Below are 27,683 nucleotides of genomic sequence, written 5' to 3'. Positions count from 1 at the left end.
CACTTTCCCTTTCTCAGTATGATTCAATTGCAATAGCTTCTTACTTAGAGACGGGATTTGGTGTACACTTCTCCTAGTGAAAGACATTTTTGTTCATTGTATTTGAGAAAGGGTTTCTCTGTGAAACAGTCTTGGCTGTTCTGGAACTAGCTCTTGTAGACCAGGCTGGCCTCCAACTCACAGGATCCGCCTGCCTCTGCCTCCTGAATGCTGGGATTAAAGGTGTGTGCACCAGCTCCTGGCTCCTCTACTTAGCTCTTAAAGGGCTAAAAGTAAAGCCTAAACTCCCTGCCATATGGTCCCACTAATGCCTCTCAGCTCACTTCCTCTGCTCCTAATAAACCCCTCCACTGACCCATGATAAGACCTTGGCTGGGCCCCAAGAACAGAGTCTACCAAGCTGTCCCAATCCATTGGGGCCCTGACTTATGCTCTCTTGCCTCTGCTTCCCTCAAAAGGCCAGGCCATGCTAATTCTCAGTTGTAGCCCAACCTTCTCCTCACCACTACCACTCCTGCTTCAACTCCCTCTGCCCTACCCACTAATGCTAAATCAGATGGGGAGCTCTATAGAGTTGTTCCCCAGGGTTGTGACATGAGGTGGGTGTGGGAAGGGTCTGTCCTCACCGTAGCCATCATATGGGTCCATATTGAGGTCAGGAATCTTCCAGCTGTGGATGCGGGCATCAGCCCCACCGCTGTAACAGTACTCGCTGTTGCTGCCCATGGTGACTGCCAGCACAGGGCCCCTGCAGGGCGCAAGGGTAGGTGATGAAAGGTAGCTATGGCTCAGGCCTTCCTTGCTCATAGAAGCTTGAGGGTTTCTCCTAGCTATTTGTCTATTTGGTTTTTGAGACAGAGTTTTTCTGTGTAGTCCTGGAACTCACTCTGCAGACCAGGCTGGCCTAAAACTCAGAGATCTGCCTGCCCCTGCCTCCCAAGTGCTGGGATTAAAGGCGTGTACCACCAGCACCCAGTTTCTCCTACCTACTTTTAAAAATAGGTTAAATTTATTTATTGTCCCATATAACACTGTGCATGTGGAGGCCAGAATACAATTTTGTGATTCTTTCTCTCTCTCTCTCTCTCCTTCCTTCCTTCCTTCCTTCTTTCCTTCCTTCCTTCCTTGTTTTTCGAGACAGGGTTTCTCTAGCTTTGGAGCCTGTCCTGGAACTAGCTCTTATAGAGCAGGTTGGCCTCAAACTCACAGAGATCCACCTGCCTCTGCCTCCCAAGTGCTGGGATTAAAGGCGTGTGCCACCACTGCCCAGCCAGAATACAACTTTCTGGAGTTGGTTCTCTCTTCTCACCAGATGGACTGGAGAGATCGAACTTAGGTTGTCAAGGTTAGTAAAAGGTACCTTTAACCACTGAGCCATCTCATCAGTCTCCTTTCCTAGGTATTTTTTAAGGATGTCACAGGGAATTTTGCATCCATGCTCTGGTTGAGCCATCTGGGAAACCTGTCCGTCTCCTACTCTCTTCCTTTATTGCTCAGAAGGGCCTCAGTGAAACCTCAGTGGGAATGAACATGTCCCTGAGTAAGGGATGTGCTGAGGATCCACTGTACAGAGGGACCAGGGTGGAGACTGCTGTTCCAGGTCTCCAGGGTAGCAGACATCAGCTTAGCCCATGCTGCTGGAATGCAGGGCTTACAACAGGCTCAGGTGCCTCCCTACCTGTGAGCACGGAAAGCGTGAATCGGCTCCACGTCCAGTGCAGCATTTCTGTGGGAAAAAAGAAGAACCCGTCACTAAGACCCCAGGTCCTAGGGCTCTGCCCCTTCCAGGATAGCATCCTTACTTCTTGGCTGTAACTGCCTTCTGTAGGTTCCACAGTTTAAGTGTGCCATCCTCAGAAGCAGTGAGCAGTGCTGACTGGCTGTGGTGGAAGGCCAGCGAGCGGATACCATCGTAGTGTGAGCGGAGGGTAAACTTGGGGTTCCATGTCTTCTTGAAGGCGTCTTTGCTGTCAGACAGCTGGGGATGGGAAGCTGCCTCAGTATCCTCTTGTATATCCCAGCACTCATACAGACAGCGACACCACTCCTTTCAGACTGAACTGACCAGCCCCAGTCTGATCTCCCCTCCGCAGGCCAGAAAAGCCCTTCACATACTCAGCAGGTCTCAGCAACATGGAAGGCTTGAAGGGGTCAGGGAGCCTAATTCTTTGGGGCTTCACAGTTCAGAGGTCCCTCAGGGAGACAGACAGGTCTTAAATACACAGAACCAGGAACTCTGAGCCTGTGGCAGGGACACCAAGGCAGCCTAGCCTCCTCTGCAGGGATCAAGAGGCCCTGGTGAGATAGTGACAAAGCAGGATTTAACTAGCACCTGGTAAAGCAAAGAGACTGAAGAAAGAGCTGTGTGTGTAAAGGCCCTGAGGCAGGAGGCAACAAGACCAGGATACACACCAAAAGTGTTGCACGAGAGAAAGCCCGCAAGGTCAATGGCAGGCAGAACAGTGGGTTCCACTCAGAAACTTACAATTTGTTTCATCCTAAGCAAAAGCTCCAGAAAAATGGGAAGCCACATGAGGTTGTAGAACCTTAGGTCTTGGCCTCTCTAAGGAGACTGGGATTAGGGGAAGGTCAGAGTAACTGCAGATAGGTCCCTAAGCTACAAAGCCCTAGGGAACAAGTCTTGAAGTCCCTGACAGGGAAGCGAGCCACTGGGTCCCAGGAGAGATGCTCTGAGAGCATGGGTCCTACAAGATGAAGCTGCTCACTGCAAGGGGACGGCCAGGTTTGGGAGACACCGAGCTGTCAAGGAAGCCTCAGCACCATCAGACCCCCTTCACCTGGGCTCAGCAGCAATTTCTACCATGATTATCAGGAACTGGAGGATTTGTGCTCAAGCGGGTTCCCTACTCCCCGAAGCACCCATGGGGCAGGTTGAGGAACCCTGCAGTACACTCCCAGTAGACCCTGCCCAGCCTCACTTCTGCATTCTACACTAGCCTCCAACCTGAAAAGCGCATCCAAACCCACCACAGAAAGTCCCAGTGACCAAGATGCACAGCACAGGATGCTAGTCATGAGGCCCCTTCATTCTAGCCCCTGTTCCACTCACAATAGAGGTCCCGAGTGGGGAAGCATGGCTGGCAATCATCTCCCCACATCACCTAAGAAGGCATGAAACGAAGAAACTCCTGTGTTTTTCAGAGCTTGCACCTAAGTGAGGTGTTTGCCAGGTACCCCCTCTGTAAGGCTTGGTGTGTTGAGGTCTCCTGCTGGGGTATGGAATGACCTCTCACAGTCCTCATATGAAAGGGAAAGAACCCAGACCTGCAACATGCTCAGAGCTAAGAACTGAAGGGGCACCCCAAAAACTTACATCACAGCTGAGGTCGTTGTCATTGGTGACGGTGAGATCTGCCAAGTCCCCCAGGCTCACCTCCCCGCCCCCGATAGTGTCCATGATGAAGACGTCTGAGGAGAAGCCAAAGGAACCTGGTAGGGGGGAGGGGTAGGTGGGGCAGACAGGGCCAGGGAGAGAGAGAAAGGCAGAAAGAGGCAGAAAGGATGAGGAGCAAGGAAGAGAGGCAGGAAGACAGGATCAAGAATCTCAGCTGGAAAGGAAGACAGGGACGGACAGACAGACAAACAGGGGAGGACAGACAAAAAGAGAGGGAAACAGACAGACAGACGACCTTTTGGGACAGGTAGGCTGCAGATTGGAGACTGGGCCTTACCTCTGAGGACACAGAGACCCCGGGCTTAGCTCTGCAGCACCCCCTCTGTTATGGACCCCAAGGTACTGGCATGTGGGGTTAGAGATTACCTTCATGAGGCCGGGGCTGGGGTGTGCCAGGAGGTGGAACGGTCACTTTGGGGGGCAGCCCGTCCACATCCCGGAGGTCAGCAAGAATTCCCTGGAGTTTGACCCGACGGCTTTCTGCATGAAAGAGTCATAAACAAGAATTGCCCACCAGTTCTACCCAATCTTTGAGGGAAGCCCACCCCACTGCTGCTGGACACACAGACTGAGGAAATAGACTAGCAGGGACCCAGTGAGAGATGGCAGGCATCTCTCTACCCTAGGCCCAGGGGACCCCCAAGGCCCTTCTAGTCGGGAGTCACAAGGTAGGAAGAGACATAGCCCCATCCCCCTCTCCATATCAGTTTTCATCCTACCCCCTACTTGAGTTAGATAGGCCCTGGACACTTGCTGTGAGGACCGGAGCTGACTTCTGGCAGGGCCACTTGAATACAGCTCAAAGGGACTTTCCAGGGAAGGGTAAGGGCCTGGACCTGGCTTGGGGCTTCAGCTATCCTTGACCCACCTCAGGAAGTACATCCGCCCAGGCCTGGACAGGAAGCACCTGAAGCATGCAGGGTCAGATCCTGTCTTAGCCAGGCCTGTCAGTCAGTCTCCGACTCACCCAGCTCATGGGGGTTCCCCTCTGCAGCACAACGTTGAGGATCTGGAGACCCTTCCCCATCTTCTCCTGAGCCCAGGAAATCAAACTCATTGATAGCATCTTCCGAGTCATCTTCCTCATCCTCGTCCTCCATTTCAGGCACTAGGGCCTTGGATGGGAGCTAGGGTAGGGGAAGAAGTGGGAAAAGGAGCTGGAGTTCAGAGAGCAAACCCAGCTGGTTCCTGGGAAAAGGCAAGTCATCAGCTCATTTCCCAAAGCCTAGATCTGGGGACTGCAGAGGGCCCTCCTCTACCGCCAGCACTGGGCACTCTCATCTCTCCTCAGCTTTGTTGAGCCCCTCCCCAGCACATGGCTCTCAGGAAGTCATATGATACAAGCCCTGGGAGTATACAGAGACATACAATTGCAAGGGGATGAACAGAACCTCTATTTCCACTCTGGGCATAAAACTTACAGTGATAATATACCCTTGTCACTCAGCTGTGTGCTTGAGCAAGAACTAGTGGCTCACAGATGAGTTTACAGACATGGCTTCATTTTAATCCACAATCCTGTGAACAGTGACCCAAACTACTATCCTTCTTCCCATCCTGTATGTGTAGGAATAAGCTATACAGAATGAAGCCCATTACCCCAGGCCCCCAAATTCAAACTGGGCCCCAAAATGGGCAGCACCAACAAACTGTGGAGCCCAGGACACAGCTGATTCTCCAAAGTGGTCATCCAGAGGGTCTGAATCTAGAATTAACAACTCTCAGGCATCCACACCAGGGAGCCCACAGGGCATGGGGGACAAGACAGTGAAATGCACAGGCCTCTTGGTATACAACAGTGAGGGGGAAGATGGAGGTGATGCTCATGCCTGATTTAGTACTCAGAAGTTGAACAAGGCAGAAGGTGGCCAAGAGTTCTAGACTAGCCTCTACTGTAGTATGAAACTCTGCCTCAAAAGGAAACAAAAGAGCTGGGATGAAGCTCGGGCACAGAGTGCTTGCCTGGCATATGTGAGACCATGAATTTGAGCATGAGAACCACAGAATACACACACACACAAAAAAAAAATAAAGTGAAGAATCATTTCTGCTGTGAGGCCTGGTTCCTAGAAAAAGTGTCATCCAGGCTCAGAAGAAGAGTCCTGAGAGGCTGGGGAGACAGCTCAGTTGATTGCCTGCCAAACAAGCCTCAGGTCCAAGTTCCATCCCCAGCGCCCAGATAAAAAGACAGGTATGGTAGTGTGATGCAGGGCTGGGGAGAGGAGACAGTGTTTCTGAGGTTTGCTAGTCAGCCAGCCTGGAGGCTCATCAGTAAGTTTACACCCATTGTCTCAATAACACAAACTAGACATGGTGGTATAAACCTTCAATCACAGCACTCGGGAAGCAAAGGCAGGAGTATCTGTAAGTTCCAGGCCATCCTGATCACAAGCTCCAGGACAGCCAGGACTACACAGAGAAACTGTGTCAAAACAAAACAAAAACAAAAAAACAAAAATACAAACTGTGATGGCTGTTCTTGTTGTCAACTGACTACATCTGGAATTACCTAAAGCCCAAGCAGCTGGGCACACCTGTGAGCAATTTTCTTAATTAAATCATCTGAAGTAGGAAGATCTGCTGCAGGAAGGCTGCTTGTTCGTCCCAGCTGCCCAGAACCGAAATAACCACACAGAAACTATATTATTTAAATCACCGATTGGCCCATTAGCTCTAGCTTCTTATTGTCTAACTCTTACATATTAATTTAACCCCTCTCCATTAATCTGTGTATTGCCACGTGGCTGCGGCTTACCAGCTAAAGTTCCGGTGTCTGGCCTACATGGCTTCTCTGACTCCGCCCTTCTTTCTCCCAGCATTCAGTTTAGTTTTCCCTAACTATCTAAGTTCTGCCCTATCACGGGCTCAAGACAGTTTTCTTTATTCATTAATGGTAATCACAGCATACAAAGGGGAATCCACATCAAAGATCCACTTTGAATTCGGATCTTTTGAGGTGGAAGGATCCACCTTTAAATCTAGACCACACCTGCTGGTGCGTATAACAAACAAGGACATGAAAGAAGCAGCTTGCTCTCTACCTGTTGGCCCTCACTACTAAGTCCATTACTTCACTGGCATTAGAGTCTACTTCTTCAGGATTCTGGCATATACTGAAGATCAGCTGGGACATTCAGCCTAGTGGACAGAGAAACTACTGGATTCTTTTTTTTTCTTTCTTCCTTTCTTTCTTTTTTAAGTTTCTCAAGACAGGGTTTCTCTGTGTAATTGCCATGGCTGTCCTGGAACTTGCTTTGTAGACCAGACTGGCCCTGAGATCTGCCTGCCTCTGTCTTCCGAGAGCTGGAGAGTAAAGGCGTGTGCCACCACTGCCAGGCACTACTGGATTCTTGAAACTTCCGTTGGTAGATAGTCATTGTTGGACAAGTGGGACCACATTCTGTAAGCCATTCTAATAAATCCTCTTTCTATCTATCTAAGTATCTATAGATTTATATATATCAAGCTGGCTATAGATTTATTCTATCAGTTCTGATCCTCTAGAGAACTCTGACTAATACACAAATAAATACCAAAAATGGAAACAAACAAATCCAAAAAGTCACAAGGTAGACAGCTCTTGAGGAAGTAGACCTCCATATGAAGCATACAAATATTCCCCCTCTTTCTTTTTCTCTCTCTTATACACATACAAAAGAAAAGACAATCCCAAGTGGGGGTAGGGAAGAACAGAAGATTCTAACATCTAAACCAGGACGCCAAGTTAGAGTGCCCACATCAAAGATACACTTTAGCCTTTTGCCTCCTCCAGGGCTCCAGGTCTATCATTTGCTCCACCTGGACAGGACCCTGTGCTAAGTCATGCCAGGGACCCTAGGGATAGAGTGGGAGCCAAGACCCTCCCACCACCACCTCAAGAGTTTGTCAGGGTTCAGATAAGGGAACCTGGAGCTCTAGAAGCTGACAAAACACATTCTCTGTGGTCCCAGGAGACCCAAGGCAAGATAGAGAAAGTGTGCCTAGACTAAATAGAAAAGAGCCGCAGAAGCCACATCTGGGAAAGTGGTGTTCAGGGAAAGCTGAGACTTTTCCCACAACTGATGTCTCTGCCTCCACCTTAGCATGTCCTGCAGGTGGCCATCTACAAAGCCACTACTGCTCCACTTGTGATCTTGTCCCATGACCTGCTCAGAGCTGGGTTGTGAAGGGTTCAGCAGGTGTTAATGGGCAACTAAGGTCATATCACAACCAAGGACAGAATCCTGGAAACAGTACAGGACCATACTGGGTGCTGGGAGGAAGATGTTAGGGCATGCCGATAAGGTCAGGATGCTACATCAAAGTCACACAGGCAAGGGCCCTGACCACACAGCAGACCAGAACCCCCAAGATCATACTGACTCCCCAGACCTCACCCAGGCACATTTACTCATTCACAATTTTTTACTGAGAGCCTGTGCTTCACACCCTTTTCAGAACATGGGGATAGAAAGCAAGAGTCACAGGTAAAAACATTTCACTTAGGATTGGGGACAGGCTAGCTGAAGGGAAGCAGCTCTGCATGGGTCAGGGCACTGAGCTGTCCTGCAGAATCATAAATGGAAAGGTAGGATGGGGCATTATCTGGGGCCAGGGAAGGCCCGGGGCAGAGGCTAGGACAGCAGTGGAAGATTCACCCTCACACGCTGCTTCTTGTGTTGAACACTGTCTAGCTCATCATCCTCATCGCTGTCCTCATCCTCGCAGTTCTGCAGGAAGGGGATCTGCTCCAGTACCGAGCCACCCAGGCGCTCCTTGCCATCTTTGCCTGCTGCGTTTCTGCCAAGAAAGGGAAACAGACAGAGGGATGTCAGTCCTGTCAGGTGACAAGAGGCCAGAGATAAGATTCCAGACATAGCTGAGCTCCTAAGCCCCAAGAAGCCTTGGCTTTGAGCATGCACAGCCTCTTATTCAGCCTCTGTCGTGCACTATCATCCCTGGGGTCCTTGTACAGACCTAAAGCTATGCCTCACACCCACTGAATTCCAATTGTAATTGACAGAGCACCCCTGCATATGCCTGTCCTACATCTGGCCAAGTCAGACATGAGCTGGGTAAGAAGACATCGCTGCCCAGTGCCCCTCCCTTAATCAGCCCAAGTAGTAGCCACTCTGCAACACTCAGACACTTCGAACTCTTTACTATCAACTAACATGGACATGGGAGAGCCTCGTACCATCAAATAGGTAGCATTCCTTCTCTGCCTCCTGGCTCCCAGGGAAAACAGACCCCAATACCAAGTGCAGGCAGCATAGACAGACTTGAATGCCATCCCTTCCTTACAGATATCCACCCTTCCCCTGCTGTCCACTGTCACACCAGAGTTGTCAACTGCCAGGACACAGTTACTACTTTTCTAAAGAGATCAATTTAGCATACCCTCTCTGGCCATCCCAGAACACTTTCCTTTGAGGACTTCCTCCTTCCACATCCACCTCTGCCTCTTCTCTGACTTCCCCTTCCTCCTTCAGCTCTCCTCACCAATCTCTAGACTTAGGAGCCCTCGGGGTCCACAGTTAGATCCCTCCCCCAAACATCAGTGTGTTGTAAACTAGAGAGATGTTTAGGGCTCCAAGCTACATGTGGCCTTTTGATGTGGGGCACACAGATACTTTACCCTCAACACAACTGCACAACTGCATCAACTCCTGCTGTCCCTCCTCCTCCACCCAGGTTCCTGGCTTCAGAAGGTACCAATCCATTCCTCAGACTTCTTTTCCTCTTCCTCCCCCTAAGTCCTTTACAAGAGCCCATTTCTTACCTGTCCATTACTAAAGTCCATTAGCTCTGGCCTAAACCCCACGGTAAGCCCCCAGCTGGTCTCCCTGCTTCCGTAATCTCTCCTCAAAGCAGACTAAGATGTCAGATGATATACCTCTGCTAGAAACCACTGGCTTCCCACAACCCTGTGGGTAAGCATCCACTGTTTATCATGGCCTGGGAGGCACTCCGTGATCTGCCTCCTGAGATCTGGCCTCACCACAGACCACAGGCCACAAGGCTCATGTGTTTACTGCAGCAGCCATGCCACACAGGTCTCCTGCTTCCCATACACATCAAGCCCTTTCTGTCTCAGAATCCGGCTCTCAGTACTTCCCTTGCCTGGAGAGCACTCTTTCCTGCTACTCTCTGGCCAAATATTACCTCCACAAAGTGGTCCTCCCTCCCAGGTACCAAGCAGGGCACTACTTCTGTCACTTTTTTTTTTTTTTCTGGCCAGGCTGGTCTCCAACCCCCTGGGCTCAAACAATCTCCTGCCTCTGCCTCCTGAGCAGCTGGGACCACAGGGGTGTGCCACAGTACCTGGCAATCTCCTGTCACTCTCTTCACATTCTTCATAGCACTTAGCATCACCTAATGATGATGTTACTGCTCCTGATGAATACCAACTACTGATGGGAAGATGAACAAAATGAGCCCCCTAAGACAAGGGTAGAGGCCTCACGTTTCCCTCTGCAACCAAACCACCCGAGGTCTATCCTCAGCTAGGAAAAAAGACCATGTGACAACCTAAAGGGGAAGCCTAGCAATGGTGGAGCCCACAACATAATCTAGAAGGGCTGGCATAACAGCTGGAAACAGCTGATTTACTGCTCAGCCTTCCTCAAGGGGAAAGAACAACATTCCTGCTCAGGGTCTCACCTTTTGATCTGTTCCTCGATCTGTTTTACCAGCAGAGACTCGCCACCACTAAGTCCCCCGGGGCCTGGTGAAGCCCTGGGAGCCCCCTCGATAGGCTCAGTGGCCCCATTGAGTTCCACTGAACGGCCCAGAAGGGAACGCACTCGCTTGGACCGCATGTCCAATATGGTATCTGTGTAGCCCACCTCTTCCAGGTACCTGTGGAAGCAGAGCCAGGTCAGGAAACACATGGCACGCAAAACCCAGCAGCCTTCCGAGGGGCCACCAAAGAGCAGACGGCAATTTTTCAGAAGCAAGCCCTGAGCAGCAGCCTGGCTTCTGATACTTCTCAATGGAAGCCCTGGTCCCCATGCACGCTGTTATGGCACACTGTGTCCCCGACATGTAGGGGAGAGCCCATGTGCAGGAAAAGCCAGATGTCCATTGATGGACGCTAGGCAGAAGGTGACGAAGGCAGAGAGCCACAGAAAGATGACTATGATCAGCAGCACAGCGAACATGGTGTATGTACCATGCTCCATGTGATTCCAGGCTTTATAAAAATGGAAAAAAGAGTGTGAAGGTGTGTGTGTGTTTTCATCACACACAGAGACACACTTGTGCTTGCTTCTGGGATGCCTAGAAGACAAACAGAACTGAGCAACAGTGACCTCTGCAGGGAAGGATCCAGGACACAAGAGTACACTGTTTTTTTCTGCGGTACTGGGGATGGACCCCAGGGCCTTGAGCATGCGAGGCAAGCGCTCTACCGCTGCGCTATATCCGCAGCCTGCAAGAGAGCACTGTGGATTGTTCTACTTACTTCTACACCTGAGCATTTATTACTTCTGCAACTTAAAAAACTGAAGCCAGCTGAGACTGGCCTAAAGGAAAAAGAAAAAGAAGAGAAAAAGATCAAAAAGTCAATCATGGGTATCTGCAGCTTCCAAAGTTAAGGGGCAATACTGCCTTGCTGCTCTGCTAGAGGCCCATTTGGGTGCCTGTGCCCTCCTTTGCTTGTCTCATCTCTGTAATGCCTGTGTGTGGCCCAGGCTCTTATCTCCCAGGGGACAAGAGAGGTAGAGAAGCCTGGCAATCTGGACGGTGAGCTCTAGAGATGACTGCCTGGGAGCCCAATGTAGGCCCTCCTTGTATTTATTAAATGGTCTCTGCACCAGTGAATCGGGGCAAGCTAGCAGTTACACAGTACAGACACTGTGATTGGCTCTCATTATATTTGTTTCAGCCCTCTGGGGTTATTTGTGCCCACTTACGTTAGCAGTGGTTTGCAAAGACTGAGCTGAAAGCAGTCAAGGTCAGCTTCCTGAGGTCTGTCACGAGTCCTAAGCCTCACAATGGATTGGCTCTCGAGACCTTTGGCTTTCCAGAAGGGTGCCTATTACATGGTGGTGATTTCTGTGGTGCTGGGGATGGACTCCAGGGCCTTCCCTGCAGTAAGGACTCAACCCTTAAGCCACACTCTACCCACGAAATTTTTAACATTACATAACTTATCTAATTTATACGGAGGATTTAATAATAAGTCAAAGCATTATAAAGCCTAAGAACAGTAAAAGGAGAGTCGCGACTCTTAACACAGCACAGAGTACTCCATTAGTGACTCAGGGCACCCCTCCAAGTGCTAGGGCTGATGGTGGAGATGTCAATATGTACAGGGTCACATTTCCTCAGAAATGGGATTATTTACTGGGACTATTTACTTCTCAAGTATCCTAAAATGCTAAAATTTTTAAAGTAACAAAAATACTGACTTGGCTAGAGGCTGGTGGCCCACTTATTCTGTTTGGGGCCTCTCTCCTCTCAGGAGGCAGGACAGCTCACCTCTCAGAGGGCAAGACAATAGGGTTCACCTTCTCTGAGGTCCTGGGTTGAACCCACAGCACCCAGGTACTAATACTACTATCATTTAATTTCACTCTTTGAAAAATAATTTTTCCCAACATTATTCTTTTAAAAGGAAATGTCAGAGAGGCATGCAGGGTCAAGTTCAGGATGTGGGAGGGTGCCCCCTGCTGCAAGCCTTCCCTCTAGTTCCCATGGGCTGAGGGGTCATTCCAGATCTGTCTGGGTGGGATCCTGATAGTTCACATCCCAGTGGGGACAGGAAAGACTGTGGATTCCTTCGGTTTATCTTCTGAGCCAAGTATGCTGTGTGTTTCGTGCCCCATCCTGTCCCCCCCCCCCCACTCACTGTCGCAGAAGCTGTCGCCCCTCCTTCCACACCAATGGGCTGTTCTCCAGTGTGACCGACTCCACAGGGCCATTGGAGACTAGAGAGAAAAGAGGAGGGCGTCTCAGTCAGGACACCGACACTTTCCTGTAACCCTTCCATTCTCTCCCATCAAGTCCAAATCTGCTACCATCACAGGCCTTGTCCCCACTTCCTGAGTGTGCTCCACCCACTCTCCCACTCAGCGTGACTCCTCTTTTGGAAGTTCTCCACGCTGCTAGGCTCTTGACTGGCCGCTGCCAACCATCACCACCCCCTATAATAGCAGAACTGTGCCTCCACACGCATGGCTGGCTGCTGTTTTCTTATGCGAGGAGTAGGCAGTCTGGCTGTACTTCCTGGAGCAGCTCTGAGCGCCTATGAGCCTGCCTTCCATGCTACAGCTTTCACCTCTCACGATGAGGTGAGGCTGGCTGAGAAACCTGTTCTGTGAATTGCTCATCAGGTATCCACTGGGCATCTGTAAGGCCGCGCTACATGCCTGGGCCACACCAATCAAGAGCTTATTATCTTAGTAGGAGAAGCATGGCAATAGCTGATGACCTTTCTTAGCCCTGCAGGCAAGGCCTTTACAGAGCCCTGGACCAAGCTCCCAGCATCACCAGCACAGTCAAGCACATTGCCCTTGCCACAGGGTCTACCTACACTGACTAAGTACTAGTGCCTCACATGAAAACATCCTCTTACTCCCATGGGCATCTGATCCCTCCTTCCAGAAGCTTAAGCCACCAGTGCCCACAGAACAGAACCACATCTATTCTGCTCTCTGCTGTGAGCCAGCACATCACATATCAAATTTTGAGGGTAAATGACTGAATGACAGCCCAGTGCAAACACCAGCTCTTTGATGATGGCCTTCCTACGCTTTCCACAGCATGCCACAAATAGTCTCACTCACTCTCCTAACAGGAGGAGGCGGGAGCTGCTGAAGCACCCATAATGTCCCTGAGGACAGCAGGATGGCAGACAGGTAGGCCTGAACACAGTGTCTGATTAAACCCCACTGCAACCCTATGGCCACTGCTGCATTTCATGGAGCAAAGTAAGAAAGCACAGGCCATCTGCAACTTCTCTATGCCAAGCAGCTGCTGTGCCGAGGGGAGGGGGGCAAGGGAGGATGCAAGGGCGGGTACCTTGTTCTGACAGATCTGCCTTCTTCTCCCCCTGATTCAGGTCTGTCCCGAACTTCAGTTTATGATACTTGGCCCTAAAAGAGTAAATAACAAATGAGTAGAGAAGAGCAGACAGGGAAAGAGACTACTTCAGAAAGCCCAAGTTCCAAGGCTGTCTTCATTCACACCCTGCCCACAAGCACCAGCTCTAAGATTTTCAGTTACCCTCCTCCTGAAGCCTCAGTTCCGTCCCAGAACCATGGCCAGCAACACCATCAGACTATGGCAAGAATAAGCAAGGTAGCAGCTGTTCAGAATTGGTGCACACAGTAGGTTTGCCATAGCCCCAAATGCTGCTGCTGGCATCTGAATCCCACTCACTGCAATCTGCTTCACCCACTCCTAGGGATGATGGGAAGAGGAAAGTGAAGAAATTTCCTTTACTGGCAGGAGTGAGCTAGCAGCCTGCCACCCTCTCTGGAACAGTGACCTCTCTGGCAGGGGCAGGGCTCACCTCTCCTGCTTCAGCGCATACTCCAGCATCTTGATCCGCCGCACCAGGTCTGTCTTTAGATTCTCTTGGCCTTTCCTCTCACCCTGGAGGAAAGCCACCTGAGCCTGGGACAGAAGAGAAAGGAGGACAGCAGGGACTAAGGGTCACTGATGCTGTGTCTCCCTCCCCATTCAGGCACAGCTTCAGCCTCTCCCCCATGGATGCCAGGATTCAGTAAGAAGTGAGGTCAAGCTGAGTCTTCCTCCAGAATCTCTAGGTGTATCAACCATAAAAGAGCTCTGTCTATAATCTCAGCACTCAGGAGGCTAAGGCAACAGGGATTGCTATGAGTTCAAGTCCAGTGTGGGCTAAGATAAGACTTTACCTTTAAAAAAGAAAAGAAAAAAGCTGAGGAGCCATTCTTAACCCATGAAGTTCAAACAGGGACAGCCCAGCCTGACTTGACCGTGGCCTTCTGAGGAGTTAGGTCAGGGATGTGTTGGGGGTGTTAAGCATTAACAGCCCTGAATTCCCCCCTTCCCCCATCAGCTGCTGTCCCTATGGTTGCTGGTGGAGGTGGTATCCCACTATTCCTTTAGAGCATCTGTTGCTGGGAGGCGTAGGAAGCTAGCTACTTCTGGCACTCAGGGACAAGAGTAGGAGGCTGGGCTCAGCTCCCGCTGCAATGCAGAAGCAGTTTGAAGCTTTATGCTGCCCAGGGCATGAGGAGATAGATGTGTCACAGATATGGCGTATGGTTCCTGCTACCCTCTCCTCCCTGACTGCTAGCTGGGATGCCCTAGTCAACTCCAGTCTGTCAAAAGACCATTTAGAAACATTGAGCCAAAAGCCTTTGAGGCAGGCACCACCAATCATGTTCTGGAAGCCCTTCTACCAAAGTCCAGAGCATGGGGCTCTTTCTGGCTTTCCCAGAATGGCTCCACTGTTCTAGCCCAAAGCAGCCTGAGAGCCAGGTCTGGCTCTGCCACTGATTTGCTGCAGACACTAAGTAGTTCATCAAGCCTTCCTCTTTTAAGAGAATAGAGCACCATGGGCACTGTCCCTCATATGTAGCTCTAATCTGCAATGAAGGCTGCCATACCAGTCCCTGCCTTTGCCTCTCTTCATTTTTCTCTCCCTGTCCGCTAATTCAAAATTCCAGCTAGTCAAAGGGACCTAATCCTTAAACCAAGACGCATCAGGGAGAAAGGCTTGGGAGGCCAGGCCCTTGTGGATGGCTGTCTTCCTGCACATCAGTTTTGAAGTGCTTCCAGGGCTCCCCCAAAAACTCACAGGCTGACCTGCCCGGTTCCTCCAGGGAATGCTCAAATGCCTATTCAAGCTGCTCATTCTCCTCAGGGCTAGCAGGGTCCTTGACCTATCTTCCCTGTCTCTGTGCCCAGGCTTGCTATCCCTCACCTCCGTTTTTTACCCAGAGTTAATAGAGGACTGAGGCTGATCAGAAGTTAGGTAAGGAGATAGTTCAGAAGTTAAGAGCACTGGCTGCTCTTCCAGAGATCCTGAGTTCAATCCCCAGCAATCACATGCAGAAGTTAGGTAAGGAAGCTGCAGGCAGAAAACAGACAACAGGGCAAGGCAAACTAAAGGTACTCTTAAAAGTACAGCAAGGGTACACCAGAATGGGAACTAAGGTGAGTGAACAAAATGGGAGACAGTAAACATCATGGGCCACAGAGATGAACATGATGTCTACTGGAAGAGCACAGGGAGGCCACAGAAGAAAGCTATAACCAGGTGTGTACCAAAGGCATTACAGCTACAATGTGGAGAACCAAGTGTGAATTTAGCAAAGCTCAAAGAGGCACCCCAATTAAAAAAACAAAAACAAAAACATAGAACCCTGGAACTGGGCTGAGGATGTCAGAGTGCTGGCCTAGCACACATGAAGCCCTGAATTTGATATCCAGCACCACATAAAATTGCGCATGGTAATATTAATGCCTGTAATCTCAGCAAACACACAAATAAATCCAATAAAACCTTTTTTTTTTTTTAAAACCCAGAAGTACTGAGACTAGCTGAGTAGGGGCCTCCCCAGCACCCTCTTGGTCTGCTGTCCTCTTCCCAGTTCCTCTGGTAGAGAAGAGAGGAAGGAGAATCAGGAAGATGTGGCTGAAGTGTCTTAGATTGGTGGAATCCCACCAAAAATGGGAAATGTTGGCACCAGCCTGTCAGTCTCCTACATGAGGGCAGCAGGGGAGCTGAGAGCTAGAAGTGCCACACCCTCCAGCCACAGGGCCCCAACACCCTGAGCTCTGACTTGGGGCTGCCATCTCTCCCAGGCTGCTCCTCTAAGGCAGCATCCTTCTGGAACACAGAGCCACTCCTGCTGCACATCTTCCCATCCTCAAGCTCCCCATTCAGTATGTGGCCTGGAGCCTATAGCTCACACAGCTCCTGACAGTGCGAGCTTTCACTGGATCCCAGAGTGCCCAAGAGGCTGAGTGGAGGAGGGAACTGCACACTTTCTCCCTGGAGCCTCATCTACTCTCTCCATTGCAAGAACAGCAGATTCAGATCTCTCCCCAAGGACTCCCTTTTCAGAAGCACATAGCAGAATCCCACAATCAACTATGCAAGAGTACTGACAGTTCTCTGCAGTCTCCTGAATAAAGCAGCCTTTTCTGCTGGTCTAAAGTTTTTGAGGGGCCATATCCTCTGCTCCTGAGAACTCTGCTCTGAACTCTGGAGTTTCCTGGCCAGCCCTTTTCCCACCTGTGTCCTGGACATTGTATCATAAACAGCTAGGGACAGCTCCTCAGTACCAACACTGCCCGTCATGAAGGTTCTCGTGGAAGTTGCCCTTCAGAAAGTCTGAGTGCTGAATGGAAGAAAGGTGAGTGAGAAGGGATGTTGCTTGTCAGACGTATTGATGTACACCCATTACAAAGAATGGGACTATTCCTGTAACAGCGCAGACCTGTAGTTCCAGCACTCCAGAGGCTGAGACACAAGGATTGTGAGTTCGAGGCCATTATGGCTACAGAATAAGACCTGACTCACAAATAAAAAGGGGCCAAATGTGGTCAGTACCAAGTGCTTTTAATTCCAGCACTCAAGAGCTAGGTGTGTGCTGATGTGTGTGAGGGGGGTATTTCTGTGAGTTTAAGGCTAGCTTGATCTACATATGAAGTTCTAATACTGCCACAGCCACACAGCAAGACTTCCTCAAAAATAAATAAATAGACAGACAGATAAATAAATATTTAAAATAAATAAATGGAAAGAGTTGCATGAGCCAAGGATGATTCAGTGAGTAAAGATGCCAACTGCCAAGTCTGCTGCCTGAGTTCCATCTCAGAAGCCACATGGTCAAAGGAGAAAATCAACTCCTGTGATTTGTCATCTGACCTCCACAATAAAAAAACTTAATTTTAAACTTAAAAATAAAATTTAACAGGTGATGCAGAGCATGCCTTTAGTCCCAGGACTCAGAGGCAGAGGCAGGCAGATCTCTGTGAGTTCAAAACTAGCCTGGTCTACATAGTAAGTTCCAGAAAAGCCAGAGCTACATAGTGAGACCCTATCTTGAAGCAAAACACATTCATACACCATAAACTCAGTCAGTTATCAAAGCCATAGTGTGTGTGTCTATGAATGCATGCATTATCTAGAAAAACCATTCTCTAGGCACCCTCTACCCTGTTTTTTTGAGACAGGACCTCTCATTAGCCTGGAGCTCTTAGTGGGAAAGCTAACTAGTCAGTGAGTCCCAGTAACCTGCCCGTCTCCACTTCTCCACTACAGGATTCCAAGTGTGTGTCACCATGCCTGCCTTTTACATGGGTTCTGGAGGATCAAACTCAACTCCTTTGCTCAGCAAGTGCTTTACCAACTGAACTGTCTCTTGAGGCTTCAGAGATATTTCTGACAGGGTTGGAAAGGTGGAAACAATCCTAAACATCCATTGACAAGGGTCAAAATAAGTAAGTGATGGTATAAATACTCAAGGGAATGCTATGCCTTTATCAAAATAGAGCTCTCTGTGCAGATAGGAAAAGGAGACTTAAATGTATGACTTATGGAAAGTCACAAAATGGTATAAGCACATTTCCATTCATTCTGTGCACACACACACACACAACCCTAATGTTTGATTTAATGTAACAAAAGTACAAAGTGATGATGCTCTTCATGAGTTCCACAAAACTGTGGGGACAGACACACACCTCTCATTAAGAGGTAGCACACACCTGTAATCCCAACACTTAGAATGCTGAGGCAGGAGGATGGTAAGTTTTAGTTGAGCTTGGGCTACACAGCAAGGGGACAGGATGTTTGTTTTAGTGGATGCTGTCAGTTGTGCCCATGTTAAGTGCTGGAGGTCAAGATTCAGCCCTCACTCTGCTATGATGGCTTGGGTGACCTGCTGAGGCCTCTAAGCTTCCCTGGAGACTTTCCTCACCTGTGCTGAGTAAGGGAGAGAGAAAAGATCAGCACTGCCACTCACTGCTGTGATCCGCAGTGTTCGCCTTCTCAAAACCCCATTCCTCCTCCGCTTGTTAAAAACGAGGAAGGGATACCATTTCCCCTCTCAGAATGCTACAAAAATTGTGATAGCACGTATCACAGTACTTAATACAGTGTCCAGCACATAATATGCCCTGAATAAATAGCAGTTGCTGTCATTATTGCTGAGTGAGGTAATGACATGGCCTGCCTACATAATGGGGTATTGAGAAGATCTGATGAAATGTGCGCTGGGAAAGAGCCTTAGTTATAGCGTTGGGCACAACACGAGGAGCACTTACATAAGGATTTCTCCCTACCACAGCCTCAGCGACCACTAGCTAAGGAAGGGAGAAAAGTAAGATGCTCTCTTAGTTCATCCCATGGACAAAATTCGAATCAGTCCCTTATTTGGAGCCCTACTTCAATTAGACAGGAGCGAGCACTTTGCAAACACAAAAATGATTTGCCAGAAGCCAAGTACTGACTATTTCTGCTAATAACATCCCAGCCTAGGAACCATTTGACTCCCAGTGGCCCATCCCTGAAGGACTTGAAGTGCTCACCTTTCTGATTCCTGGATCTGAAAGACCACTGTCCACAAGCAGGACCTTGTTCAAGGTCACAGAGCCCAGCCCAACTCCCGTTAGGTGAACCATCACCTGGTACATTTCTTCTCCACAAACCATGAAGTCCCTTTTCAGGACCTTGCACAAACACTTCTTTCATGGGGTTCCCCCTCATGTTGCCTTCCCCCTGTTCCCCATTCCTCTGTCCATCACAGATGCTCTTGTCTTCACACTGCATATATCCAGCAGATGCCTCTGCAGTTCAGGAGAACTACCTAACATCTTCACATCTTCATACCAGAACCATCACTCCACTCCCTCCAAGCCTCCAAACTGTCGCGCCCCACTCTCAAGTTCTCCTAGAGATTCCTAGAGTAAGTCCGCTGCACTCTCCGTGAGTCCACCCAAATGACCCCTTCCCTACATGATACCCACACATCCCCAAAGTGTCCTTCTTGAACAAGAGGCTACAGACTTCATCCTGGGACACCTCCCATAAAGCTTCCTCCCATCCTCAGAAGTCTTTACACAGTCACTTTTCAATTCCTTCAGGCCAGACACTCCCCCCCAGGTACCCATCCCAGCTCTCAGACTTTCTCTCTTCACTCCTGACACCCAGTGGATGTCAAACATGTGTCGCGCCAAAAGGCACCTCGTCCATCCCACCCTGACAGCTAGCATCTGGTTAGGATACGGATGCGAGGCATTTTTATTCGCCCAGACCCCATCCACTTTCTCAGCACCTTGTCCCGGAGGACCCCGACTCGCGTCGCTCAGGCACCCGTAGGCTTGGGGCCGACGCTCCCACTCGCGGCTCCCTGCCGCCTCGACCCGGCTCAACTCCTTCGGCCGGGCCGGGCCGGGCCGGCGTCCCGCCCCGAGGCCCCGGGGACCCCGCCGCCGGCCCGTTGCTGTCCCCGCCCGCCCCCTCCCGGCCGTCCCGGCGGCCATTGCTTCAAGATGGCGGCGGCGGCGGCGGCGGCGGGTGAGGCGAGGCCGGGCCGGGGAGGACCGGGGCGGGGGGCGCGGGAGGGCGGCGGCGGCGCTCACCTGCAGCTCGGCGCGCTCGGCCTCCCAGCGGGCCTTTTCGGCTTCGAAGCGTGCCCACTCGTGTTGGATAAAATGCAGGATCCCAGGCAGGCTGAGGGGCTCCGGACCCGCTGTGGGGCCCGGACTGCCACCACCGCTACCTCCTTTACCTACCGGGCCGGGCCCAGGAGCAGGGCTGGAGGCCGGGGCCGCCGCCGTCGGGTTGGGAGCTGTGCCCGAGCCCAGAGGGCGACAGGAGGAGGCGGCCGAGGCGACCGCGGCGGCCGCTCGCTCCTCCATCATGGAGGCCCCGGGGCCGGCCCGCGCGCCCGTTCTGCCTCGCGCCTGCGCGGACGCGCAGCTTCACACATACACACCCCCACCTCGCGTGCGCGCGCGCGCTCTCGACGGGCGGGCGAGGGGAGCGGAGGCGAGCACAGGGTTAGGCGCGAGCCTCGCCCACCCGGGGTCTACCCCGGTGGTGTGTGCGTTCTGGGATGCTGACCGGGGAGGGGGGAGGGGCTGCCTCAACTTAGGCAAAGGACCTAGAGCCCCTCGCAATTGTCCCCCTTGGAGGAGTGAGACAGAACTGGACTTCTTTCTTTCTGCCTTCTTTCTCCCCAATGTCAGAGCCCTAGCCCGCTCCAGATGCAAATAACACCCCCCACCACTTTCACTCATTAAGAGGAAAAATAATAGACGACCTGGGGTGATTTCGGGAGTGGAATCTGTCCTAAGTCCTGACCAAGTCTGTTGTCATAGCAACCCTTTCCAACCTGGAGGCCTTTTCCAACCCCCTCCCATTTTGCATATGTGGAGCCCGAACCTACTATCTTTGCACCAGGAGGCGGTTGCTAAGGTAACCCAAGTCCCTGGTGGTTCTTCTGACCCTATCCTCATCAGTTACCATGGCAACCTCTCCTCACCTAGTGCTCAGGTAGAAAAGAACTCAGCCCCAAAGATATTCCTCTAAGAATGCCTCTGCCCCACCCCTCCCCCAGCCAACCCAGTTGGCATTACCATGGTAACCATAGCCCCTTCCCATATGGGAGGTCCATGGACAAACCAACCAGGTGTTTTTATTTAGAGAAGTGCTGCTGTGGGACCGTTGCTATGGTTACAGGGTCTAAGCCATTTCCAGGGAGATGAGAGACAATCAAAGCCATGCCCTGGCTACTATAACAGGGCAATCTCCCACCTTGTAGTGATCCAGAAAGATAGGGGATGTTTCAGGATTATCTCCAAAGGATGCATGTGTCTAGGGAAGAGGTTGTCATGGTAACAGCTTCCTTGGGACACCACCATGGAAGAGGGATAGTTATAGCTTACAAATGATATCTGACACACCTTCTACCCACCCACCCCACTCCTGAGACAACTGAAGTTGTGACCCAGCCTATGGACTTCAAACAGAAAAAAAGAGTCCTTGACTTGTATTGTGGGTAGGATGAAACTGCACTTGGTTGCATGGAGTTGGCTCATTGGTTGTTTTCTGGTTCCTCCCGCAGCAGAGATGACTCAAGGTGGAGCCACCATCCTTGATCACCCTCAGTCTGAAACCTAGGGAGGTAAGAAGTCTCCTTGATATCACGAGAATCACAAATGCTGCCCTTTCTATGTCCTTAAAGGCGTTCCTGAATAGACCTCCTTTTTTTGTACCTGGGTGAAAAGGCTCAGGCCACATCCAAGTGATACACTTACATACACTTTAAAATTTTCACTTATTTATTTATTGTGTGCGTGGGCATGTGTAGAGGTCAGAGGGTAGCTTGCCGGTGTTGATTCGTTCCTTCTATTGTGTGGGTCCTGGAGGTCAAATTCAGGTCAGACTTAGTGTCAGGCACTTTTACCTGCTGGGCCATCGCACCAGACTTTGTGCACTGTTTTGTCGTTGGTGGTGGTGGTGGTGGTTTGGAATTTTTCTGACAGTCTAATGGAGCTCAGACTGGCCTCCAACTCAAGCAGTGGCCAAGGATGACCTTGAATTTTTAATCCTCTTGCCTCCACCTCCTATGAGCTGAGATGACACACATTTAACACCACTTCTAGCATGTAAAATGTTCAGGGGAAGAAATGGAAAGCCAATAAGGTCTCGGCTTCACTCTCCCTTCCCTGACCACTTTTCCTAGGCAAGGTCCTATATTACTCACTCATGCCCCCTGCTGGCCTCCTACCTAAATTGTTTTGGTTGCCTGTCTGCTCAGGCCTGCTGAACACAGAGGCTGGGATTGGGGTTTGGGCTCAGGGCATAGCTTAGCTGGTAGAGTGCTTGTGGAAGATGGTAGCACATGCCTGTCATCCCAGCCCAGTCTTTGGTAGGTAGAGGCATCCTCAGCTCTATGCCTTGTTCAAGGTCAGCCTCGCCCACATTAAGCCCCTGTCTCAAAAACAAACAGCCTGGCACAGAGTACTTGATTAAGTACCTACTTAGTATACTGACTTCATGTGCCATATTCAGCCTTTTGAGCTCTGGAAGAGATGTAGTGAAAGAGTTGGGCTATGTGATTGATTGAAAAAAAAAAAACAAATAGAACTGAGCTGGGTGGACATAGTGGCCTATAATCCCAGAAGTCAGATGAGCAAGAGTTTCTTAGTTCAAAGCCAGCCTTCAGGACACAGTGAGATCCCATCTCAACAAAGCAAAACAGTTTATTAGGGTGTTTCAGTTTTTGAGACAAGGTCTCATTGTGTACACCAGGCTGGCCTCAAACTCATAGAGATCCTCTTGTTTCTGCCTCTGCAATGCCGAGATTAAAGGCGAGTGCCACTGTGCCTGCTGGTTTACTGGATTGAAGCAGGATTCTCAAACTAACTTCTTGCATCAAATCCCATGTCCCTCTTCTCTGCTGTGTGACTTTGAACAAGTGACTTCACCTCTCTGTGCTTCAGTTTCCTCACTCTATTTTTATTCAAATGTACAAGTGTTTTGCCTGTGTGCATGTCTGTGTACTAACTACATGCATGCCTGGCACCCATGGAGGCCAGAAAAGGACATCAGAGCTCTTGGCACTGGAGTTACAGACAGTTGTGAGCAGCCTCAAGAGTGCTGGGATTCAAATTCCAGTGCTCTGGAAAAGCAGCCATTGCTCTTCACTGCTGACCATCTCTCCAGCTCTGATTTGTGTTTGTTTGATTGTCGTGTTCTGCGCCCCCCCCTTCCTTATTGTATTGGGAATGAAACATTTTTATGCTATGCAATTATGCCACTAAAAGCCACACCTCAGGGGAACAGGCTACTCGATGGTGAATTCTAGGCTAGGCTTCTATTGCTAAGCTAAGCCCCCAGCCCTCTTTAAAATAAAATAAATAAATAAATAAATAAATAAATAAATAAAAACAGGGCCTGGGGACTGAAGAGATGGCTCAGCGGTTAAGAGTACTGGCTGTTCTTCCAGAGGTCCTGAGTTCAATTGCCAGCAACCACATGGTGGCTCACAACCATCCATATAATGAGGTCTGGTGCCCTCTTCTGCCCTGCAGATGTACATGCAGACACTGTATACATAATAAATAAATAAATAAATAAATACATACATACATACATACATACACACATACATAAATAAATACATAAATAAATATTTAAAAAAAAACAAAAAACAAAAACAGGGCATGAGCCCTGGTTGTCCTGGAACTCACTATGTAGAGCAGACTGGCTTTGAACTCGTGGGGATCCACCTGCCTCTGCCTGAGTGCTGGGGTAAAGGGCAGCAAGCTGCTGCTTCTTTCCTCCTCTTCCTCCTTTTGGATCTTTGTTTTGTTTCTTGAGACCGAGTCTCGCTATGCAGCCCGTGCTCGCCTTGAGCTCTCCATACTCCTGCTTTTGCTTTCTGAGGGCTGAATTACACAATGTACTATGGCTTTTAAAAAACGGTGATCAAATACACGTAACATCAAATGGATCATCTTAACCAATCTTGCACACACAGCTCCTTGGTACATTTACAACTATGTGGTGTCCCACACCTGTAGTAGACTCAACACTGGGAGGTAGCTGCGAAAGATCAGCGTCCACTTAGGAAGTCCTGGAGGGCTAGTCCTGAGATTAGATCCAGGAAGAAGGGCTGAGTGTTTGAGGGAGGGGGCTGCTGAAAACCTGCACCAGCCTCCCTTTTTATCCTTTCTCTCCAGGATGTCCTGGACGTCTGGACTAGAGTCTGACATCGGGCCCCATGCGGCTCACCCGCTGCTGGGCTGCTCTGGCAGCCGCCATCATCCTCAACCTCTTAGTCTTCTTTTATGTATCATGGCTACAACACCAGCCCAGAAACTCCCGGGCACGGGGCCCCCGCCGGACTCCTGCCACTGGACCCCGTGTAACCGTCCTGATTCGGGAGTTTGAGGCCTTTGACAACGCGGTGCCAGAGCTGGTGGATTCCTTCCTGCAGCAGGACCCAGCCCTGCCTGTGGTAGTGGCGGCTGACACACTCCCTTATCCACCCCTGGCCTTGCCTCGCATCCCCAACGTTCGCTTGGCGCTGCTCCAGCCGGCCCTGGACCGGCCAGCCGCGGCCTCGCGCCCAGAGACATATGTAGCCACCGAGTTCGTGGCCCTGGTCCCTGACGGAGTGCGGGCCGAGTCGCCAACCCACCTGGAGCGTATGGTGGAGGCGCTCCGAGGGAGCAGCGCGCGCCTGGTAGCCGCCCCAGTCGCCACCGCCAACCCAGCGCGGTGCCTGGCACTGAACGTCAGCCTGCGGGAGTGGACCGCGCGCTACGGTCCAGCACCCGGCGCACCGCGCTGTGACGCCGTGGATGGCGACGCTGTGCTGCTACTGCGCTCCCGTGACCTCTTCAACCTCTCGGTGCCCTTGGCGCGGCCTCTGGCCACCAGCCTCTTCTTGCAGACTGCTCTACGGGGCTGGACAGTGCAGCTACTGGACTTGACCTTCGCCGCGGCGCGCCAGCCCCCTCTGGCTACGGCTCACGCGCGCTGGAAGGCAGATCGCGAGGGGCGCTCGCGGAGGGCGGCGCTGCTGCGTGCTCTGGGCATCCGCTTGGTGAGCTGGGAGGGCGGGCGGCTCGAGTGGTTTGGCTGCAGCAAGGAGAGCGCACGCTGCTTCGGGACTGTAGCGGGCGACACACCTTCCTACCTGTACGAGGGCCGCTGGACACCGCCCTGCTGCCTGCGCGCGTTGCGAGAGACTGCGCGCTACGTGGTGGGCGTGCTGGAGGCCGCAGGCGTGCGGTACTGGCTGGAGGGCGGCTCGTTGCTGGGTGCAGCACGCCACGGTGACATTATCCCTTGGGACTACGACGTAGACCTGGGCATCTACCTGGAGGACGTGGGCAACTGCGAGCAGCTGCGGGGCGCCGAGGCTGGCTCGGTAGTGGACGAACGCGGCTTCGTGTGGGAGAAGGCAGTGGAGGGCGACTTCTTCCGAGTGCAGTTCAGTGAGAGCAACCACCTGCACGTTGACCTGTGGCCCTTCTACCCCCGCAATGGGGTCATGACGAAGGACACGTGGCTGGACCACCGGCAGGATGTGGAGTTCCCAGAGCACTTCCTGCAGCCGCTAGTCCCCCTGCCCTTTGCTGGCTTCATGGCGCAGGCCCCTAACAACTACCGCCGCTTTCTGGAGCTCAAGTTCGGGCCTGGCGTCATCGAAAACCCGGAGTACCCCAACCCTGCACTCTTAAGCTTGACAGGTGGCTGAAACCCCGGTGCTCGCATCTGGGGCTAGGGGAGCGGTAATTTACAGGAAACAGTTCTCTGCCTTTGGAGGCCCTGTGGGTCTGGACATGCTTATTTGATTGAGCGGTGAGGCTGTGCATTGGAGGGAAAAAAAAAAAAAAGGTGAACTGCCCAAGGAAGACTTGAGGGAGCCCACAGGAAAAGTCCGGCTTTGGCAGAAAGCAGAACCCTGCGGAAGATTGGAGCAACATACATATTCTTGAGCCCTGAGCTGGGGTAAGTGTGGAGACCTTCTACTCCATCCAAGTAATGGAGGAAAGTGGTGGCCTTTGATGGAAAAGCCCGGGGATCAGAGCCCATCGTCAGGGCTTCACACAGTCTCTGCCCTATTATGTTCCAAGATCCTTAGACCCTTGTAAAGTGATGTCCGGAGGACAGACCAGCCAGCTTCAGTCTACCACACACAACTTAGGAGGCCCTGGACCAGTTGCACAGTTTTGCTTTCGGCCTGTTTTGTGAATGCCTCCAAATTGGTGTCTAGAATCCGTAGGATCCTTTGCTGTAGTGTTTGCTTCCTCCACCAGAGGGCGCATCTGTCCGGCCATCATCTCTGGTTTTCTTGGCATGGCTCTGGGTGGTGGGACGGCACTGGCCACCTCCCCTCCTCTGAGAGAACTCTGCGTGATGTATCTGCTGCTTCTAGCCCCTTCATGTACCTGGAAGACTAACAGGGCTCTGGTTTGGGATCCTGGCTGACATATTTATTACCTCTTTCAGTTCTCGGCCCCCGTTTCCCCACTTGCCCTGAGGGGTGAACCTTCGCCATAACTCGTAGTTAAGGAGAGCTTACTGGGGCCCAGGCATACACACGAATGGATTCATCCTCACTCCTACTCCCTGAATTGACAGCTGCTATTACATCCATTTTCCAGGCAGGATAACTGAGGCCAAAATGGCAGTTATTTATCCATGAGCAGATAGTTTAGGAAGTGGCCAGTCAATAGGAGACTTGAATTCAGGCCATCATTTCAAAGCCCATTTTATGTCTCGCTCTAGAAATAGTACCCAAGTGGGACCTTGCGGTAGTTGTGCCATTTACCAGGTTAAAAACAATAACTTTCCTTATTTAATTATACATGTAAATTATGGTCAAACCACTACGACCAACTGTATATTGTTAAATAATGCCTAATTTATATTACTTTAAAATTAAAATAAAAGATGAATAGAGCCTTTCGTTTTCTTGCTTTGAGGATTTCCTCCACATGCTTCCTGGCTGTGCCTTCCCCACTCCCCAAACCCCCCATTTATTTTATTGGGAAGAGCAGGGGTTTGAGACAGGGTCTAACTTTGTAACCTAGGCTGGGTTTCAAACTTTTGATCCGCCTGTCTTCGACTCTGGAGTGCTGGCTGGGATTGTAGGTGTGTACCAAAATGTCTGGGCCAATGGAGGATCCCAGGCTTGCTATGGATCCCAGGCTAGCCTGCAATTTATCTAATTCTCCTGCCTCAGTGTTCCAGGTGCTGGGGTTATAGAAATATGCCCCCACACTCTGGTCCTGATTTAGGAAAGGAAAGCTAGGGATGTAGACCCAGGTTTATGTAGCCTGCACAGGCCCTAGGGATGTAGACCCAGGCTTATGTAGCCTGCACAGGCCCTAGGGATGTAGACCCAGGTTTGTCTAGCCTGCACAGGCCCTAGGGCTATAGACCCCAGGTTTATCTGGCCTGCACAGGCCCTAGGCTTGGCACCTGTACCACAGACTGGTCAGAGCATAGTAACTAATAAAGCACAGGAAGCCGGCACAGCTTGTGCATTTGTGATCTCAGCTATTTAGGAGGCGGAGGCTGGAGTATTTCTAGCCCAGGAGTTAAAGACCTTCAACACAGCAAGACCCCATCTCAACCAAACTAAATGAAATCACCAGGAGTGGTGGTTTGTGCCTACAACCTCAGCTGGAGGAGCAGGAGTTCAAGGCCATCATCAACCGCGTGGAGAGTTCCTGGCGAGCCTGGCTTACAAGTGACTGTCTCAAAAAAAAAAAAAAAAAAGCCAACGTGCCAGGCGATGGTGGCACACACCTTTAA

At 50.9% G+C, this 27,683-nt stretch overlaps 2 protein-coding genes across 6 annotated transcripts in view; one reads left to right on the top strand and one right to left on the bottom strand.

Moving 5' to 3' along the window:
- The window catches only part of Strn4 (striatin 4), a 25,366-nt gene extending 5,039 nt beyond the window's left edge, over positions 1-20,327 (bottom strand). The window contains exons 1-12 of one of the 4 annotated variants that reach the window (XM_041653310.1): positions 19,982-20,327; positions 13,914-14,017; positions 13,421-13,494; positions 12,249-12,327; positions 10,058-10,255; positions 8,059-8,194; positions 4,383-4,542; positions 3,782-3,895; positions 3,335-3,450; positions 1,803-1,978; positions 1,679-1,726; positions 627-748 (exon numbers count right to left, since the gene is read on the bottom strand). In XM_041653310.1, coding sequence (XP_041509244.1) covers positions 627-748; positions 1,679-1,726; positions 1,803-1,978; positions 3,335-3,450; positions 3,782-3,895; positions 4,383-4,542; positions 8,059-8,194; positions 10,058-10,255; positions 12,249-12,327; positions 13,421-13,494; positions 13,914-14,017; positions 19,982-20,263 — 1,609 coding nt within the window. In that variant the 5' untranslated portion in view covers positions 20,264-20,327. Of the gene's footprint in view, positions 1-626; positions 749-1,678; positions 1,727-1,802; positions 1,979-3,334; positions 3,451-3,781; positions 3,896-4,382; positions 4,543-8,052; positions 8,195-10,057; positions 10,256-12,248; positions 12,328-13,420; positions 13,495-13,913; positions 14,018-19,674; positions 19,849-19,981 lie in introns of those variants that run through there. The other 3 variants (XM_041653309.1, XM_041653311.1, XM_041653312.1) reach the window with 3 other exon arrangements.
- LOC121449101 (fukutin related protein) lies at positions 19,874-27,683 on the top strand. Of its 2 annotated transcripts, none has more exons than XM_041653314.1 (3): positions 19,874-19,916; positions 21,472-21,528; positions 24,092-27,683. In XM_041653314.1, the coding sequence occupies exon 3, from the start codon at positions 24,133-24,135 to the stop codon at positions 25,615-25,617; it is 1,485 nt and encodes a 494-aa protein (XP_041509248.1). In that variant the 5' UTR covers positions 19,874-19,916; positions 21,472-21,528; positions 24,092-24,132; the 3' UTR covers positions 25,618-27,683. The 2 variants fall into 2 exon arrangements, with proteins under 2 accessions (XP_041509248.1, XP_041509249.1); XM_041653315.1 differs by having other exon boundaries at positions 19,876-19,916; positions 21,469-21,528.

The sequence above is a fragment of the Microtus oregoni genome, unplaced genomic scaffold, assembly GCF_018167655.1.
Source record: "Microtus oregoni isolate MIOR12 unplaced genomic scaffold, Mior012 000006F_ref0000085, whole genome shotgun sequence".
In the NCBI taxonomy this organism is placed as follows: domain Eukaryota; kingdom Metazoa; phylum Chordata; class Mammalia; order Rodentia; family Cricetidae; genus Microtus; species Microtus oregoni.
Note: the sequence above shows the minus strand (reverse complement) of the source record. Positions and strands in the feature narration are given on the sequence as shown.